This window comes from Amblyomma mixtum, chromosome 7, assembly GCF_055824585.1.
Source record: "Amblyomma mixtum isolate Tamu chromosome 7, ASM5582458v1, whole genome shotgun sequence".
NCBI classification, from domain to species: Eukaryota; Metazoa; Arthropoda; class Arachnida; order Ixodida; family Ixodidae; genus Amblyomma; species Amblyomma mixtum.
Window position 1 is genome coordinate 150,515,637 of NC_143018.1, and position 18,732 is coordinate 150,534,368.

An 18,732-nucleotide genomic window follows, 5' to 3' on the forward strand; every position below is an offset into this window, starting at 1 on the left:
TGTTCAAGTTTTTCCCTACTTCAAAGAAGTACATTTACTACAAATTGTTATGCCACAACGGCTCAGCACCAGCTATCTACAGCTTACCCAAGATTCATAAACCGGACGTGCCTCTCAGGCCTATTGTTGATTTCACGCGTTCGCCATTGCATAACCTGCCCAAGTATCTGCATCAAGTCCTTAGGCCCCTCGTTGGACGAACACCGACATACGTGAAAGATTCGGCTGATTTCGTTACTAAGCTGAAGATTGTGGCGGTTGACGACGATGACATCATGGTCTCTTTTGATGTGAAATCCATGTTCACATCCGTTCCTGTTCAGTTCGCTGTCGAATGCTGCGAGAGGGTACTAGAAGAAGACGCATCACTGCCATCCCGAACGCCTTTTGAAACAGCTGATCTGTGCCGTCTCCTGAAATTCTGTGTTCAGAACACATATTTCACTTTCAACAACGAGTTCTACAGGCAAATCTTTGGCACGCCTACGGGTGCGTCGGTATCCGTAACCTGTGCCAACCTCGCTCTGGAATCTATTGAAAATTCGGCCCTGCAATCGTTCCATACTCGTCCGAAGCTCTTCTTGCGGTATGTGGACGATTGTTTCTGTGTAATTCCCCGCAAGGACGCCAAACTGTTTCTGGACCATCTAAATTCTTTTCAACCGAAAATTCAGTTCACAATGGAAGAAGAAATTTCCGAAAGGATTGCTTTCCTTGACGTCCTTGTTCTGCGCACTCCCGATGGTCTTGGCACTACTGTTTTCCGAAAACCCACACACACTGGGAAGTACTTGGATTTTCAATCCGCCCACCCTATTGGCCACAAACGGTCCGTCGCGTCCGCTCTGTACAACCGTGCAGCTCGCCTTTGCTGCAGTCCCGGTCTGCGCTGTTCCGAGCAGAAAAAAGTGCGCGTCGACCTCGAGAAGAATGGCTGTCCTCGACAACTGCTGCACAACGAACAGCGTCGCTCTCTGCAACCTGCCGAACCCCGACTCATCGGACAACGGAAGTGCGCGAGCGTCCCTTACGCCCGGGGTACAATTGAGGCTCTGGCACGGATATTTTCAAAATCCGACGTGCGCATTGCGCACGTGCCGTCCAGCAAGCTGAAACAACAGCTCTGCCACGTAAAAGACCGTCTGGAGCTCCCACGTTTCCCCGGAGTGGTGTACAAAATCCCCTGCAAAAACTGCGATGCATTGCGATACATTGGCATTGCGATACATTGGCGAAAAACTGCGATACATTGGCGAATCAGGCGATTTCAGAAGAAGATTGAGAGAACACAAGAACGACGTCAACAAATGTCGCACCTCATCCAACCCGCTGGCAGAGCATGCTCAAGAAATGAACCACACCACTGACTGGGAGAACGCCACAATCTTAGATACCATGAAACCCACATCGTCACGACTGCTTTTAGAATCTTTTTATATACAGACCACGGATCATGCCATTAACATTACGAAGGGTAATCTCCCGGATAACTACGCCCGCTCAATGCGCTGTCAGATGCGCATATAAGAAGCGGCCCAATCCGTCCATCTTTCATTGTGAACAAGGGACCCTTAGCAGTCCCGAAACGTCATGCTTTAAAAAGGATCTTTGGCGAGTGTATGTTTTATTTTACCACTATGACATCAATATCCACCTTCTTTTAACATCAAGAGCGAAAACGCAATTACTAAATACACTATCAGCAAACAGCATGTTAAATGCAACAAACTGCCTTACACATATCACGACAGCATCATCGTCCATACTCGATCTGTTCATTACAAACTTGGAGCCCTAGAACACATCAGCAGGAGTAGTAAAGAGTTCTATAAGCGATCGTTTACCTATATACATTATTGTGCACAAAACCTCGCTACACCGTAGGAATGAAATTATCTCTTTGTTTCGAAACATGAATCAAAGTACGCTTCAAAATTTTTGTCAGAAAATGCACGCACCAATGATGCGTCGTACAGCAGATTCCTTGGAATATTGAAATCTATTTACGATTAATGCTTTCCTCTAGTAAGCAGACAAAATGCCACAACAGCTCAAAAACCTTGGGTAACAAAAGAATGCCTGAGCATGATCCGCAAGAGAGACAAACTCTTCGCAAACTTTATGCATACGAAGGAAGTAAGCAAGGAACAAACTGGTGAAAGCACTCCGTAAATCGAAGTAACGCTACTTCTATTCTCTGCAACCGGACAAAATGTGAAGGCAATTAAACTTGCTAATTAACCGCGTCAAGTCACATGACCTGCAACTAGAAATGAGCATAAACGGTGGAGTTCTGTCAGGATCTACACTTGCAAACTCTGTTAACGAATACTTTTTGAACTTAGTATCAGAAAATACTGATCAGGTCGACACCTGCCCGATTTCCACGAGCAAAGTATTCATTTTCATCCTGCTATTGAGGCAGAAGTATTTCCATGTTTTCACTCCATGTTTTCCCCGTTTAATTTGTTCTGGACATTCTTCTGGCGCCTATTCTGACGCATATTTGCAACCGCTGCCTGTGGAAGCTTTCCTCAAAAGCTGCAAGTTGGAAAAGTTATTGGTTTGGTTTATTGGGGTTTAACGTCCTGAAGCAGCTCAGGCTATGAGGGACGCCGTAGTGAAGGGCTCCGGAAATTTCAACCACCTGGGGTTCTTTAACGTGCACTGACATCGCACAGCACACGAGGCTCTAGAATTTCGCCTCCATCGAAATTCAGCCGCCGCGGCCGGGATCGAACCCGCGTCTTTCGAGTCAGCAGCCGAGTGCCACTGAGCCACCGCGACGGGAGTTGCAAAAGTGAGCGTGGTTTATAAAAGCGGAGACAAAAAAAAATAGCTTTCCCAACTATAGACTTTCTTGGGATGGCGCTGCGCACAAATAGAACGTACACAAGAAAGAGCAGAAGATGACAGAAAGAGCGCAGACTATCAACTGAATTTATTGCTCTCACAACGGCATATATATATATTCACACACGCAAAAAAAAACAATGGGGAGGAGGAGAAAAGCAAAAAAACGCTGACCTGCACTTACTCAGTTAGCAGTGTTTTAACTCTTTTTGTACAATATGGCAATGGCTTGCTTTTCACGCACGAACTCCCAACCAACGGCTCATTGCAGTTTTTAGACATTAAATTGCAGGTTGGCTCGCAGCATGTCTGCTGGAAATATGCTCCTCGAGCACAGAAAGCCCTACTTCCATTTCATTCTGCACTTTCAAAGATTGTGAAAAGAGCAGTTGCAAACTCGTGCCTAGAATCAGCCTTAACCAAATCATTCGACCACGAAATGCATTCCAGCTTTAATAATCAGATCACTAGGCTGCTTTCATCCGGATTCCCCTACTCGCTCATCACAGCGGTAGCCGAAAACCTTGTCCATAAGATAAAGAAAGGCAAGCGCAGCTGTGACCTTGAGCGCTTGCGGGCTGCAAAGCCGATGGGCCGATGGTGGTTCCATACACGCACAAAGTCGCCCGCAATTTTAAAAAAGTGGCAAATAGGCATGGTGTTCCGGTGGGTTTTCCGGCGCCTAAAAAAGCTTGCTGGGTTATGCCACAGGATAACCGAGGAAGGAGCCCCACGGAGCGCATGTACAGTGAAACATGCTGAACAGTATGTGAAATGTGCCACGGGCGTGGCCTATCAAATCCCGCTCAAGTGTGGACGCGTGTGTGTCGGCCAAACTGGGCGCTGCGTCAGTGAACGCGTAGGGGAGCATGCTCTTTCTGTATGAAAAAGAGAAGGGGCGACCTTGCCCGCCCGTTGAATTTCATCCTCTGGTTGTGAGCCGATGCTCAAGGACTTCAATATTCTGAGCACGAGTAAGAACAAAATAGCCCGCGATCTTTTAGAAGCATCCCACATCAAAGAAAAAGGCGACAACTGTGTTAGCGATACCTCGGCCACCTTATATGACAGGGAAAGGAATTTTATCCGTAGCTTTTGCTGACCTATGCAGGCTTGACTTGCCATTCCCCCCAACCCCCTTTTTCTCTCTTTTTTCCTTTTTTCTCTTTCCCCATTCATTTTTTGCGTGTGTGAATAATGCATATATATGCCGTTGTGAAAGCAAAAAATTCAGTGGATAGTTAGCGCTCTTTCTGTCATCTTCTGCTGCTTCCTGTGTATGTTTGTTCGTGTGCGCAACGCCATCCCAAGAAAGCTATGCACCAACTTTCCCAGCAAGAAGTTCTTCTACCTTACCCGACTATAGACCCATATCAGTACTACACTCTACGAAAAAAAACAGGTCCAGGGGGGAGTAAAGACAACTGTAGTCCTCATAGCGCCCCGTTAGTCCCAAAATTTTTACACGGCACTCTTCTTGCCACAAATGCGTACCGTGTGCAAACTCAGCGGACTAACTGCCCAGAAAGAGACTAAATGGGGGCGAATCGCAGCATAGCAGCACTCGAAAATCGCACGAGAAGACCTCGACTGCAATAGTACTCGATTTTTGAAGCGCAGGATGTCGTCTGAGGCCAGTGAGAGCACCGCCGCTGCCCGGGACGAAGCGGATAGAGTCTTTTGCGTGAGAAAAAGGCTTCGTGCAACCTAAACGGCTGGCAGCTATGCAACCACATAAACAAACACAGCGATCTTCAATACGTGTCGAATGTGGGTTGTAAACTGGAGCAAAATAGTGGTCTGAGCTAGTTGGTACAACTTCACAACTACACCAGCGCTGCGACGAGGAAAAGACAGAGAAGTGAGGACAGGGACAAGCGCTACAAGCCACTGAAAGTTTATTTTAAAAAAACACACAGCTTATATACTCTCAAATGACAACCCGAAGCGTCTGCCCTTCCAGCAAAAAAGCACACAAAAGAAAGTTACGAATCCAGTTACGAAATTTCACACTCATGTATGGTGTCGCTGTTCTTGTGAATGTGAGAGGCTTCACACAACTCCCTGGTCAACTGATCTTGATGTCTAAACTTAGTCTTAGCCCTGTTAAGCAGTGGAAAGCATGCTTTTTTATTAGACACCTTGGACACACCGGGTTTGTTCAGATGACAATATCTGTAATGAAGGGACAGATTTCATGAAGGAGCACCATTCAAAGATGTTTTATGCTGGCGTAAGCGTGTATTTATGCATTTCCCGGTTTGCCCAATGTAATTCTTGCCGCATTTAAAAGGTATGTCATAGACCACTCCCTCTGCACATGGCACAAAAGGTGATTCATGTTCCGGTTGGTATGCATTTTTTCTTTTGCCTCTTTTTTGCTTCTGTTCCCGGGCTCTTTTGTCAACAATAGCACAAACCTTGCCTAGCTTATTATGGACCGAAAAGAGCACTTTAACCCCAGATCTAGTGCCAACCTGCTTAAGCTTGTGGGATACTGATGGATGTAGGGTATTACCGCATACTTCGTTCTATCATTACCGGAATTTTCCTGTGGTTCATGTCTACCAAAAGACTTCATCTTCTTCAGGATCTTGTTGCTAGCAAGCGCTATCACATCATTGGGAAAGCCCGTTAACCTTAGCCTTCGAACCCGCTGATCGAAACTGCTGACTAAAGTATGAATACATGATTTAGTACGTGCAGATCCTAAACAAGACACTGCTATGCCGCATTTAACTATTTTCGAGTGTCCAGACTGATAATTTAGCAAAGGCTTTTCCGACCAGTGTAGGAAGGACCAACAAACATGATTCATCCTTTTCTCCAATCTAATATCCAAGAATTGCAGCTGCTTTTCTTCCGGTAATTCAAAAGTAAATTCCAGACCAAACCCGCAGTTTTCAAAAGTCATTAAAATGTCGTCCACCTGTGCCTTGAAGTCATGGGATTCAACAAAAACGAGATAATCGTCTACATACCGGAAGATTTGCTTTACACGGTTGTCTAGGCTATCTTTAATGCACCTATCCGCATAGGAAAGAAAGATATTACAAAGAACTGGTGCCACTTTTGAGCCAATGCACACACCTGTTTTTTGAACATATAGCCTGCCTTCCCATTCAACAAATGTGGATTTGAGATAAAATGACACTAGCTCCAAAAACGAGCCCACAGAAACACCACACTTTGAAATGAATGCTTCGTCATCATTATCCTCTACTATACATTTCTTAACACACTGGAGGAGCCTATCATGTGGCAATGAATAGAATAAATCCTGCACATCAATACTAAACATATCACACCCACCAGGATTATTGAGTTTCAAATATTGCACAACCGCCACGAAATTAGACACAAGAAACGGGTCTTCTACAGAAAGTTGTGGGAATCCTGGCTTTCCGCCGTTGCCTTTGCGCGGCTGTGCCGGCTTCCCGCGTTGTTTCTCCTCTTTCCCTTGCTCCCGCCTCAGGCGGTGGAGAGGCGGCTAGGTGACTAATCACTGTCATTTGGCCACAGCTCCGCCCCGGCTCCCAAATGGCCTTTGCCATTGGGGCCTTTTGGCGGGATTTCGGGACCCTCTGGGCGGCCGCGCACCGCGCGACCGTCCGAGCGGGGCCCAGAGAGAGATCCCTCGGAGACAGCGTAAGGGGCGTAGCTACTCTTTGTCTGAGCCGGCCTTTGCCGTTCGGACCAGTGCATACTCGAGCTCGCCCGCACGTGTCCTCTGACCTGCAGCGGCTCGAGCCTGTCCAGCGGGGTCCAGCTACCCTCCGACAGGCGTACCTTGCGTTGATTGCCCACTCTCTCTAGCAACCGGCCCAACGGTCGACCCGAGAGAGAGATCACAGCACAGGGGACATTCTCCTGCAGCGGCGTGCTAGCGGCGCGCATTACTCTGGTCGCTTCGTGCGCGCAGCGGAGCCTTGCTCCTCGCGCGCCCCCGGGACGGGGTGACTATTGAGTGCTTGTGTACCTGCTGGAGGACGACGTGAATAAACGTCTCCGTTGTGAGCTTGGAGGCCTATTTCTTTGCGGCGAATCGCTCTCCTCCCAGCGGAGGTTGAGTGCACCGCATCAGTGTCCCAGTGTGTGTGTGGTGACGGCTGATCGGGGCCCTTGGCTCGCGCGAAGCTCGAACCCGTGGAGGTTGGTGGCCTCTGTCCACTTAGAAACCCACAAAGTGAACATAAATTGCTTTGCAAAAAAACTTGAAACAGCATGTTGCCATGTTCCCCGTTCAGTAACAATGGAACGGAAGGGAATGTCAATTTTGTGAGTTTTGGCTGAAAAAACCACCTCTAAAAAGTTACCCTTCGCCTTCTTAATGGATGTTTGCAAGCCAACTAAATTCATGTCGCCTACCAGCCTTAACGCCTCGCTTTTTTTGCTTCAGGGCACTGGTACGCACAGGCTTAAAGTGCTTGGCAACTGAATTCCTAGCCTTCTCGCGGAAAAGTTTCTCTGGCAGCGTTACGAAATAACCTTATTTATCCGAGACAACCACACTTAGTTTTGCGGACGCCAGGAAATCGGTCAGGTGCGCAACTGGCCGGTTTCCTTTGCATCCGCAGAGGATGGATCCCCAAAGGGTGGGTTCCGGCCGTCCCATCCCCACCGCTGGCGTTGCACCGGAACAAAGCCTAGCAGCCGACACTACACCGGCCCGTATCCGGTGGCGAGGGGGGGGGGGGGGGCGGTCCACGAGCAGGTCGCACAGTCGGATTCCCCCCCCCCCCCCTGTAGATAGGGTCAATGAATAGGTTGGGGCGACCTAAAAGAAAATAAAAATAATAAGCCCCTGCCTGCACCGCATACACACAACAGGCTTAACCCAATTCGAAAAAAAAAATGAATAGCCCCGTGGGCGAATGGTAATTTTACCACCCGTAGGTGGAAAGTAAAAAGAAAAGGGAAAAGCTACTGTAGCGACCCACAGCCGGGAGAGGGGACCCGGGGAGACTCCCCTGATCTCCTCTGGGATGTAGCGGGAACGATGGGTAAAAAGGGATGGTTGGAATGGTTGTCAGGAATGGATTCCTTCAATTATCTCGACTCCATTTCTGGCCTGCCTGGTCAGGGCAGGGAGAGCATCGAGATTGCCCAATGGTGCGGCCCCGTTCACGGGATGCCCGACCACCCACCATACCCAGCGGGCTCCGACCGTCTGAGACAGGAAAACCTAACACGAGGTCAGCTACCTGGGGCCCCTCTACGACCCTAGGGGTGTTTCCGACCGGCCAGCCACTTACCGTCGAGTGCTTTTCGCGGTTTTTCAGACACCGGAAGTATGTGTGATGCGATCCAGCCAGTAGAGGCTTAGGTCGTCAGACTATCGGCCTTCCGGACCTCGGCACCATGACCTAACACCTCCGGGGGACCCATCTGTGCTACGAACCAACCAACAATGCACTTATTTCCTCCCCCTAGCTTGCTCTTATCCTACTGAGGAGAGAGTGTTCAAGGCCGGGCGACCGGGCCACAAACCACGAACGTGACTGAGGGTGGATAGCCCGGGCCTACTCCACCGGTACTCCACAACATCGACGCTTTTTGCCGCTTCGAGCTCGCACTACTCCCCCATCCCCCAGAGCCCCGCAAAGCCATTACAGCCCTGCGGCCGGCCGTGAGGCCGCTTCCCTGAGGCGCCGTTTCAGAGCCTGGCTACTGTGAACCCCCGCGCGGACTTGGTTTCTCCGTAATCAGAAACCGGCGCGTCGGTAGCCAGACTTGCACGACCCCGCGTGCGGAGGGAGATAGCATGTATTTGAACGTTTCGCTCTTTTTACATGCCTTCCGTGCCGGATTTCTTGGGTCCAACCAGAGTATAAACCCAGGCCTGCCTCTGCGCAGGTATCGGACCTTACGCACGCGACTGGCCCTCAAAGAGCCTGGGAGTCGCTGCCACTCCCATGGGGCTTTGCATCCCCAGAGGATGGGTCCGGCCGTCCCATCCCCGCTGCTGGCGTTTCGCCGGAGCAAAGCCTAGTAGCCGAAACTACACCGGCCCGTATCCGGTGGCAGGGGGGGGGGGGCACGAGCAGGCCGCACAGTCGGAGTGAACATAGGGACAGAAAGTAGACCGAGGTTGAAAGGAACCGCGCGTGTTCGTGTCTCTCTTTTTATGGTCCTTCGTTTTATTTTGCGCTCTTTCGTTCCTTATAGGACCCTGGCCTGCTCCACTAGGGAATCTCGTTAATCCATTCATGCACGTCACTAATTAGATGACGAGGCATTTCGGTATTTTTTGCGGTCCTTCCGACCTCTCGCCTTAGTCCCCTCCGAAGGCCACCAGGGAACGTTGTCCATAGCGCAGAGCATCATGCTGGGCAGCCTTCGAGAGGACTAATCCGCCGCGATAGCCAAATCGAGACGTCGCGCGCGCTGAGAGAAGAAGGTCGTATTACTACTGTGTGCCGGCAGTAGGACCGGAGGTTAGTAGGTGGTGAGAGGATCATGAGAAAAGGGCCCTCATAATGAGGGCCTTCTAAAGGCCGTCATCTGTTGGTGACGTCTGAAGGCCTGAACCCCGCCCCCCCGCCCCCCCCCCCCCCCCCCCTGCAGGCAGCGGAGAGTTAGTAGTTTAAAGTCTGTTTGTGCGAAACCAAGGTCTATGAGGATTTTCACTGAAGCTGCGGCTCAAACACCACGGCAGGAGATTGTTACCGCGGAAGGAATGGGTTTCCAGCTACCTGGCAGTTGCTGGATCAGTTCTGGGATCGCATACTTAACGCCCTTGATGTCATGGGCCTATGAGAGCGTAACCCCCTTCCCCCAACCACTTGGGCATCCAGAAGGACCGTCTGGCCCTCTCTTTTGAGGACCAGATCCGGAATCTTTTTGCCCTGTTTTGTTAGGAAGTGGGGCTCCAGCTCGACCTCAAAGCCAAGCTCACGTGCACGCTTTGCAATATACCGCCCAATGGAATCATGCCGCGAGGTCCGGGATTGGTCAGTTTTATGACACATCTGTGTAACGTGGCCTAGTGTCTCAACGGCCGAACATCCAGCTCGAAAGGTCTTAGGTATATCTCTGCTCCTTTTGGTGCGGGCAAGAACAGGCTTATCGTTGTACCGGAACTTCACGACATTTATGAAATCGCGGCCGCTTAGAAGGTGTGTTCCTTCCCGGATACTACTGTTGGCACCTGGGGAATTTCTCGCACCTCGGAGGGATGCACCATCTGCGCTGGTGTACAACTTGTTCCTCCAAAACGCTTGTACCAGTTTCCCAGAAGTCAGGGCCGTCCCACTGTAGGTAATCATCTTCTGTGCTCTAGCGATCATGTCAGTCATGTACGGCATCTCCGACAGCACTGTACAGCATACATTTATCGAGTCCCGTAGGGAAGTCAGACGCTTGAGCTTCAGGAAGGGTACCGTAGCACGAAACGACAAAATCCCTAGACCGCCATCTTCAATGGCCGCATGAAAGATGGAGTGCGTTGCGTCGGGCGGCAAGCGTAGCCCGCGTAGCACAGCTGCTCGGGTAGTGTTATCGATCAAAATTTTTTTTTAGGGGAATCCCCCAAGGTGGAGTAGATTTGTAATAAGGGAGTAATTACTCATTGGCAACCACCCGAGCGCAGCCATATGGCTACAAAGGAAAGCTATACAGCTTTCTCAGAAACTTCGTAAAGAAAAATTCGTCCTGGTCCGGGGTTCGAACCCAGGACCACCGCTCCACCGGAGCAGTCGCTCTACCAATTGAGCTAACCAGGACGGCAAGCTTATGATAGTACGAGAGCGAATTGATCAATAACTCGAAGTGGGAACTGTGTTGGCCAAATCTATCGAGTCTTATCGAGTTTCGTCAACAATTTTGAAGAGGCCGGACCAAGCACCACTCGGTGCATAAGTCGCGAGAGTAGGTATGTCCGGAGTAGAACCAGACGCTGCTGCGGCTTCAGAGGCACTGCACTAACACGCTGTAGCCAGAGCTTCAGCTCCTCAGTGGTGTCCGATGGTATCATTCCTTGGGGCAAAAAAGTCAGCCCTATATAGCGCCACGTTCTGTACACTGTGGCCTTTGGAGTAGCATCACCGCCGCTGGCTATCGTCTATCTTGGTGATTTTTCATTTCGCAACCGGGAGGTATGCCACCGTCAGACTCTTTGTAGCGTTGATGGCTAATCCCCGCGGTGCGAGGTAGGCGTACAAGTCAAGTTGGTCTTGGAGACCTGCCGACGTTGACGCCATGAAAATGAAGTCGTTGGTAAAAGCCATGGCATTTACAACGAGTGTGTCACTCTTGAAGCCTATCTCAGGTGGGCAAGCAGCCAGCCACTCGTCCAGCACAAGATTAAACAGCACAGGTGAGAGTGGTCCCCTTGTCGCACCCCCCTCGTTTGCTTGACATACAGTGTGCACCCTTGGAATCCGAGAGCTGTCTCGGCGCCGTCGGAGAAATCTCTGATATAGCGAAGGAAAGGCTCATCCAATGCTTTGTGTCGTAGTCCCTCCAGGATTGCTCCCTTGGTCACCCGGTCGAACGCCTTAGCTATATCCAGAGTTGCCATGTACAGCGGACGATAACGTCGTCTAGCTTCATGGATGGCGCCCGCCAACAGGCGGATATTTTCGGCGTAGCCATCCACGGGCATGAATGCCCGCTGCTTGAGATCTAATGGGACGGCGCACTGAAGTCTTGCTGCAAAAACCTTATGGAAAAGCCTCGCCAGAATGGGGGATACCGTAATTGGCCTAAATTCCCCAGGCTCACTCGCGTTCTCTTTCTTTGGTATGAAGATGGTGCGAGCTCACTTCAGGCAGACTGGCAGTCGCCCCAAAAGCATTATCAATGACAATACGACCTTGAGCACCGCGACCGGCACACCCCGTAGGTCCTTAGCCGTCAAGCCATCGTGTCCTGGCGCTGAATTCAATCTCGGCATTGCTACCTTGAGCTTGCTCGTAGCGACTGGTTGGAAGAGGGACACTTCTTTCACATTCCCTTCTTCTGTGCCAAGTGGTAAAGACGGTGGCTCCTTTTCCATTATTTCCTTCCACGTGTGCAGAAAAGCAGAAGTGTCCTGTACGTTGGCCTGCTTTGAACCATGCAGTACCTCCAGCGCGCACCGCCCTTGGCATTTCTTGAAATCCTCTTCAACTCTGGCGTACTGCATGCGCCGTCTCTTCCGTTTGCTTGGAGTCTTCCTCTTGCGCTGTGCTTGTCGTTGCGCTTGCCGTGGTGGTTGGACACGAAAGAAGTACTGTCTCAGAGAATTGTTGAACGTGGTCAAAACATCCTGTCCGTCAAGGTACAACTTAGCGATTGTGCATAGATCGTCAGCCCCGAATAGTCGGGGACATGGTCAATTCATCAAAGATCGTAACTCCTCACGATTAAGTTCGTGATCTGATTGTGTGGTTATATCGCTCTCAGGTGTACTGGCCGCAGCCTCAGCATCGCTACTGGCACTAGCTGACTCGGCTAGTGGCTCCAATTGAGGCAGCATATAAATGAAATGGCACGAGTAAAAATGAGATAAGCATGAGAGAAAGATACCGCACAACCACACACCTTGACTGAAAAAAAAAGGCACGTCACTGATTAACATACGCAAGTTCCTTAGGTAGTAGATTTATCGACGGGCTGCTGATACAGGTGTTACCTAGCTTTTCGATATGGCAAGCCTCCGAAATGAGCCTCGTGGTCTCATTCTGATAAGAAAGACTGATGGCGCGTCAGCAATGCTAGTGCAGCACTCTTGCGACCTTGGCAAGCTGCAATAAGAAGGGAGAATTGATTTTGAATTTTTATTTTGTTTCCTGCCAAAAATGCAGACTGTAACAGAAAGGAATTATCTACTCCCAGAGAACTTCAAAGATTACCTTGGCCCGGTTTTCCAGACGTCATTCAAATGTCTTCATATCAATGCTCGATCTGTCAGACGTAAAGAAGCATACTTCGGCACTTTCTTTCAACAACTAAATGACGCTATCATGATCAGCGAAACTTGGTCTACAAGTGATTATGATGTCTTTCGAATTCCTGGTTATGAGACATTTTTTCTGAATCGTTACGCTGGTATTGGTGGTGGCGTATCCATATCATTTAAAAAGAAGTGGCGGCCTGAAATGTTAGAGCGGTTCACAGTTTCTGTGAAATAATATGAAATCTTAACAATGTGTTTGAACAACACTATTTTTGCAGTGTGCTATCGTCCACCAAAGGGTTCCGTAGCTATTTTCTTGAATTTTCTTGAAAGCCTGATTTCATTTGCAACCAGTCAGCACTTAAACATTGTCCTTGGTGGTGACCTAAACATTAATATGTTATCGGTTGATGCATCCCAAATGAGTTTAGATTTATTGCTTAGAACACATGGACTTCTGAATGCAATCAAAATGCCAACGTGTGTTAGGGTCACGTCTTCATCGCTGATAGATTTGTTTATCACTAACCATGACCCTAGTATGATCACATCTGGAGTAATAATTTCTGACATCAGCGATCACTTGCCAATATTTATGTGTGTTAAAAACATGTCTAAAAAGAAACGTAGTTCAACATATTCTTTCCAACTTATATCTGAAAAACCACTGTCCACATTTAGAAACTCAGTAGAAAAGAACAACTGGAGGCCTGTCCTTTTAGAAAATGACGCCAATAATGCTTACGAGGCATTCTTAAGCATTCTGAAGCCGATTTACGAGGCCTGTTTCCCAATATTAACAAAAAAACAAAGGCGTCACAGTCGCAAACCATGGGTCACACCGGAGTTGGTGGCAAAGATAAACACAAAGAACATCCTATACCATAAGTTTATTAAATCGAGAGCTGAATGTGGTCTGACAGCGTTTAAAAAATATCGAAACCGCTTGAATACTGAGCTCAAGAAAGCCAGAAACGCCTATTACACAAATCAATTCACGTCAACTTGTGGTCGTGTCGACATTATGTGGAAGCGGCTAAACGCAATTTTGGGGAGAAATAGCAAATCAGGTGAATTAAATATGCTAAATATTGATGGTGTAAGTATAACTGGAAAAGAATTAGCAGATACGTTTAATACGCACTTTGTTTGTGCTTCTAGAAATCAAGTACCGCATAACAATCTCAGTGATGTTGTTCATATAAGCGACACTGTGTTTCTCAAACCGGTTGAAGAAGCAGATGTAACGGCAGCCTTCCACGAACTAAACAATAGCACATCCATTGATATTGATGGCCTCCAGAAAAAGCCTATACGGTATATTTTTGACCTTATTTTACCATACATCACGCATATCTTAAACCTTTGTGTCAGTACCGCTGTATTTCCTCGTAAAATGCAGATTGCACGTGTAACAGTTATCTTTAAAAAGGGTGATAAAAACCAGCTCGGAAATTACAGGCCAATATCCATCTTACCCGTGTTTTCTAAGCTATTAGAAAAAGTAATACTTAGAAACTTTTTTGCAGTTTGAAGAAAAACACAAAATTATAACAGCGGCTCAGTATGGCTTCCGTAAGCACCGCTCTACTGAACTTGCACTATTAAATCAACGAGAATATATATTGAACGAACTCGAACATAATAGGATAGTCATTGGTATTTTTCCTGATTTTTCGAAGGCATTCGACTTATTGAACCGTACAATACTTCTTCGTAAACTTGAGCGTTGTGGCTTCCGCGGCCATGCACTATCGCTTGTGCAGTCATACCTCATGGATCGCAAACAGACAGTAGCAATAAATGGTCTCCTCTCAGATATGCAATCTGTAGGCTGTGGCGTTCCACAAGGTAGCATTTTGGGTCCATTTCTGTTTAATCTTTACATCAATGACATTGTACTTGCAACTCCATTCGTTAAATTTATCATCTATGCTGATGACACCAGTATTTTTCTTGCCGGAGATAATGCAGCTGAACTCACAGATACTGCAAACAATGCACTGAAGCAAATAGAAAACTGGAGTAGCAGAAATGCGTTGCTGATTAACACAGCAAAGACTAAAGTCGTTGTTTTCAAAGGTAGAAACAAGAAGGTCTGTCTCACTGAGAATATATTCCTTCAGTCCGTACCCTTAGAAGTTGTGCCTTCATTTAAAACATTAGGAATAATATTTAATGAAAGAATGTCATGGGATGATCATGTTAGCTTTGTAATAAATAAATGTTCACGTATTATTGGTCTTCTTTACAAGAACCCTGAGATACTGCCGCGAAATGTAATGCTAATGCTATATAATTCATTGATACAATCTCATTTCAGCTATTGCCATTTAACCTGGGGTGCAACAACAGCAGGCAATCTTCAGAAACTACACTTGTTACAGAAAAAATTTCTAAGAATTGTTGAAAATGTTTCGCATACCTACCATACGGCCGCACTTTTCTTAAAATAACTTACTTCCAATTACTAAGCTTTATGACTATCGTCTGAGCAAGTGTGTGAAAAACGAGGTGTTGAAGAATATATCTTTTCTATCCAAATTAGCTGGTTTAGAAAAGCGAGATGCAATGTACAATACAAGAAATATAGCACAATGGAACGTAAAAACATACAGAACTTTCTATGGTAATCAAACATTAGAAAATAAACTACCACGACTTCTTAACAAACTCGCACAAAACGATATTGATCTCCAAAACACAACACGCCACAAACTGTTCGAGCATTTTTTACACTACACCTAACCTTTTTTTCTGTGATTTGTTTACCTAATTCTTCTTTCTTTCACCATCATTGTAAGTTTTCTTTCCAGCCAGGACAATGCTGTTGATTTTATGCTGACTACTGTAACCTGATAACAGCTCTGCTATATGTATTTTTTCCTTTGTTATCTGTATTTCCTGTATTTTCTTTTTTTTTTCGTGTGCGTGAAAAAAAAAAACAAAACAAACCACTGCATTGCTGTCAAAGTGGGGGCCTGTGGCCTTGTCAAGCTGTCAAACGGCAGCTTTTACTACGGGTCCCCGCCATCATCTGTACCATGGTGGCAAAATAAAATTTGAATTTGAATTTGAATTTGAATCTTTATAACGGGCGATGATAGTGGTCCGACTGAGATGCGCTTCGCAATCTTCACACTCAGCACAGTGCACAGCAAGATGGTTTCTGCGAGACTTGTTCTCTATATCTTTTGCGTGTTCACGTAGTATATCGTTGATGCATCGCCCCATCTCACCGATGTAGAAACTGCCACAGGAGGTCGGGATCTCGTAAACGACACCAACACGACACTGAAAAAACTTCCGCTTATGCTTCTTCTGGCAGCCTTTTTTGCTTCCATCCTCATTAACACGCTTGCACAATCCGCTATGTTTATTCCTGGCTGAAAAAAAAACAGCCTAATGCCTCCTTTGCTGACTATCTTCTTTAGATTGTGCGAATCTTTGTGCACGTACGGGATGCACACTGTTCTCTTTCTTTCTGCCAGACCCGCATCGGTGCCCTTGATCTTTCGCAAACTACATTCAGCAAGCAGGGACTCAGCAACATTTGACACCATCTTCGTGGGGTATCCTGCTGCAGATAGCCTGTTCACCTGTGCGTAGAAACTGCCTTTTGTCTGACGCAGACATGCGATCTTTGCAGTGCGGCTCTTAGGCATGCCTTGGCGATACCGCGCTTAACAATCTTCGAGTGAGCTGACCGGAAAGGGAGAAGGCTCTTCCTGGACCGCGGCGAGTATGCGCAACAAATATAGTTGTTAGAAATTGGAAATTATCAGTTCCATGTCTAAAAACCTGAGCCTATTATTAGAGGGGAGCTCAGAAGTCAATTGGAGGTCATTAAATTCATAACAGAACACGTCAAAAATATCTGCAGCCGTTTGCTGTGCGTCGTTAGTACGATATAAAATTAAAAATTCATCAACATATCGCATTATCCTAAAAATGGGCGCGTAATCGAGCTTAGTTCGAAGACGCCTGTCATAACTTGCTAGAAATAGATCGCTTAGTACAGGAGCGATGCTCGAGCCAATTCAGACTCCTTGTTTTTGGATAAAAATTTGCTCTCTATAGTGACAACATTTAAAAAAATCTCTGCCTCGCCCGTAACCGATGGTAGAGTAAGCATGAAATGTTTACGCGCATAACACATTGGCTGTAGATGGTACTAGTCAAAATATTGAAATGAGTATAGTGTTCAATACACCACACCCCACTCTTCTTGTTGCGTCGAAGCGATCGGCTGCAATAGTGCGGGGTTAGGTAGGAAGCCGCGAACCGGGGCGGCCTTGTCACTTTCGGGAGTGGCCGCATAATCCTCAGCGTTGTCGGCAGGGGCGAGCAGTCTTCTGCTGTGGCGTATCACTTTCCGCAAGACGCTTCCTACCTCTCCTTTCATCAGGCTCCATTGCTCGGCTTAAGCAGCTGTGACGGTGGCGGCATTGAAATGCAGGACGATGCAGAAGCGTCCGCTGACACGACGAGACGCAGACCTGACAAGAATATATGCAGCGCGTTTGAATACTCCGCGAGCGTGTATACATCAGCCTGCCAAAGGGGGAAACGTCATGAGGTGAAGGCCCAGCGGCCGGTCTTTTACGTGCGTGAGTGTGGGACCGCAGCGCCATCCTTGGGGACGGCGCGGAAGCAGTTTTTCCGCTTCCATTAAAGTCTCGTTAAATCTCGTACGGTGCCCGGATGCTCTTGTTTCAGTGCCCGGATGTGTGGAATTCAGTTCCGGGATGTTGGCTCTCGGTCTCGGCGTGACGTCACCACATTGCCGACAACTGGAGCTAAAAGCATTTCATGCTTAAAACCTAGCACTTCTAAAAACCTGCTAACGTCCATTCCACATGCGTTTTGGAACTTTGTTACTTCAATGCGGTCGATGCAAAGGCTGACTCTGTGACCGCGGAAGTCAGCCTTTGCATCAACCGCTTTGGGACGCTTTGGGACGGGACGATGCATCAACGATAGACTACGTGAACATGCAAAAGATATAGAAAACAAGTCTCGCAGAAACCATCTTGCTGTGCACTGTGTTGAGTGTGAAGATTGCGAAGCGCATCTCAATCGGACCACTATCATAGCCAGTTATAAAGATGAGACCACGAGGATCATTTCGGAGGCTTCCCATATCAAAAAGCTAGGTAACACCTGTATCAGCAGCCCATCGATAAATCTACTACACAAGGAACTTGCGTATGTTCATCAGTGACGTGCCTTTTTTTCAGTCAAGGTGTGTGGCTGTGCGGTATCTTTCTCTCATGCTTATCTCATTTTTACTCGTGCCATTTCATTTATATGCTGCCTCACCTGTAGCAATAAACCATTTGGTTGTTAGTCAGCGCTGGTGTTTTGTCCTTCTCTTGTGTCGGCTTCCGTTGGGCTGTTTTTCCGATTCGTAAAATCCAAGTGGTATGAGCAAAAACATTCATTACATCGAAGTAAGACATGATGTTGGGCTAGTCGGTTCATGGTTAGAGCGAAACAAAACTGCGCGACTAACATTCTTAACGCCTTCTCCTCTGAGGGGCAAGGCTTACTTTTTACTCATGAACTGACAAGGGACAACCGCATACAGTTTTTAGACTTAAATCTGCACTTCACTGATGCCCACGTTTGCTGGTCGTATAGCCCAATGTCGAACAAGAGTCTACTACCCTATAAAAGCGCTCGTTCTAAGCTAGTCAAACGTGGTATCATCATGTCTGCATGCCTCTCTGCCGTGCAGAAATCCTGTACCCACACCATGTCATCCAGTTTTCACTGTCAAGTTGAGCGCCTTCTTTCCGCTGGCTATCCCCGTCATCTACTTCTTGGCACCTGCGAAAGCCTGCTTCAAAGGCTAATATCTACACATGTAAAAGATAAAGGATGTTCGGATCCCAAGCCACCATTTGTCATGCCGTATTTTCATTGCCTTTCCCATAACATCAAGAAGGTAGCAGAAAGGTATGGGATACGCGTTGCTTTTTCGGCTCCCTGCAAGC

At 47.5% G+C, this 18,732-nt stretch overlaps 1 protein-coding gene across 5 annotated transcripts in view; it reads left to right on the top strand.

Moving 5' to 3' along the window:
* Positions 1-18,732, top strand: part of shf (WNT inhibitory factor 1) — a 412,546-nt gene that overhangs the window by 166,584 nt on the left and 227,230 nt on the right. For 3 of the 5 annotated variants that reach the window (XR_016284440.1, XM_089553559.1, XM_089553558.1), the window contains exon 2: positions 16,225-16,334. The exons of the other annotated variants lie outside the window; for them this stretch is intronic. Coding sequence is in view for 2 of the 3 variants with exons in the window: in XM_089553559.1 (XP_089409685.1) it covers positions 16,225-16,334 (110 nt within the window). In the remaining variant the exon portion in view is untranslated. The remainder of the gene's footprint in view (positions 1-16,224; positions 16,335-18,732) is intronic. 5 annotated transcript variants of the gene reach the window in all.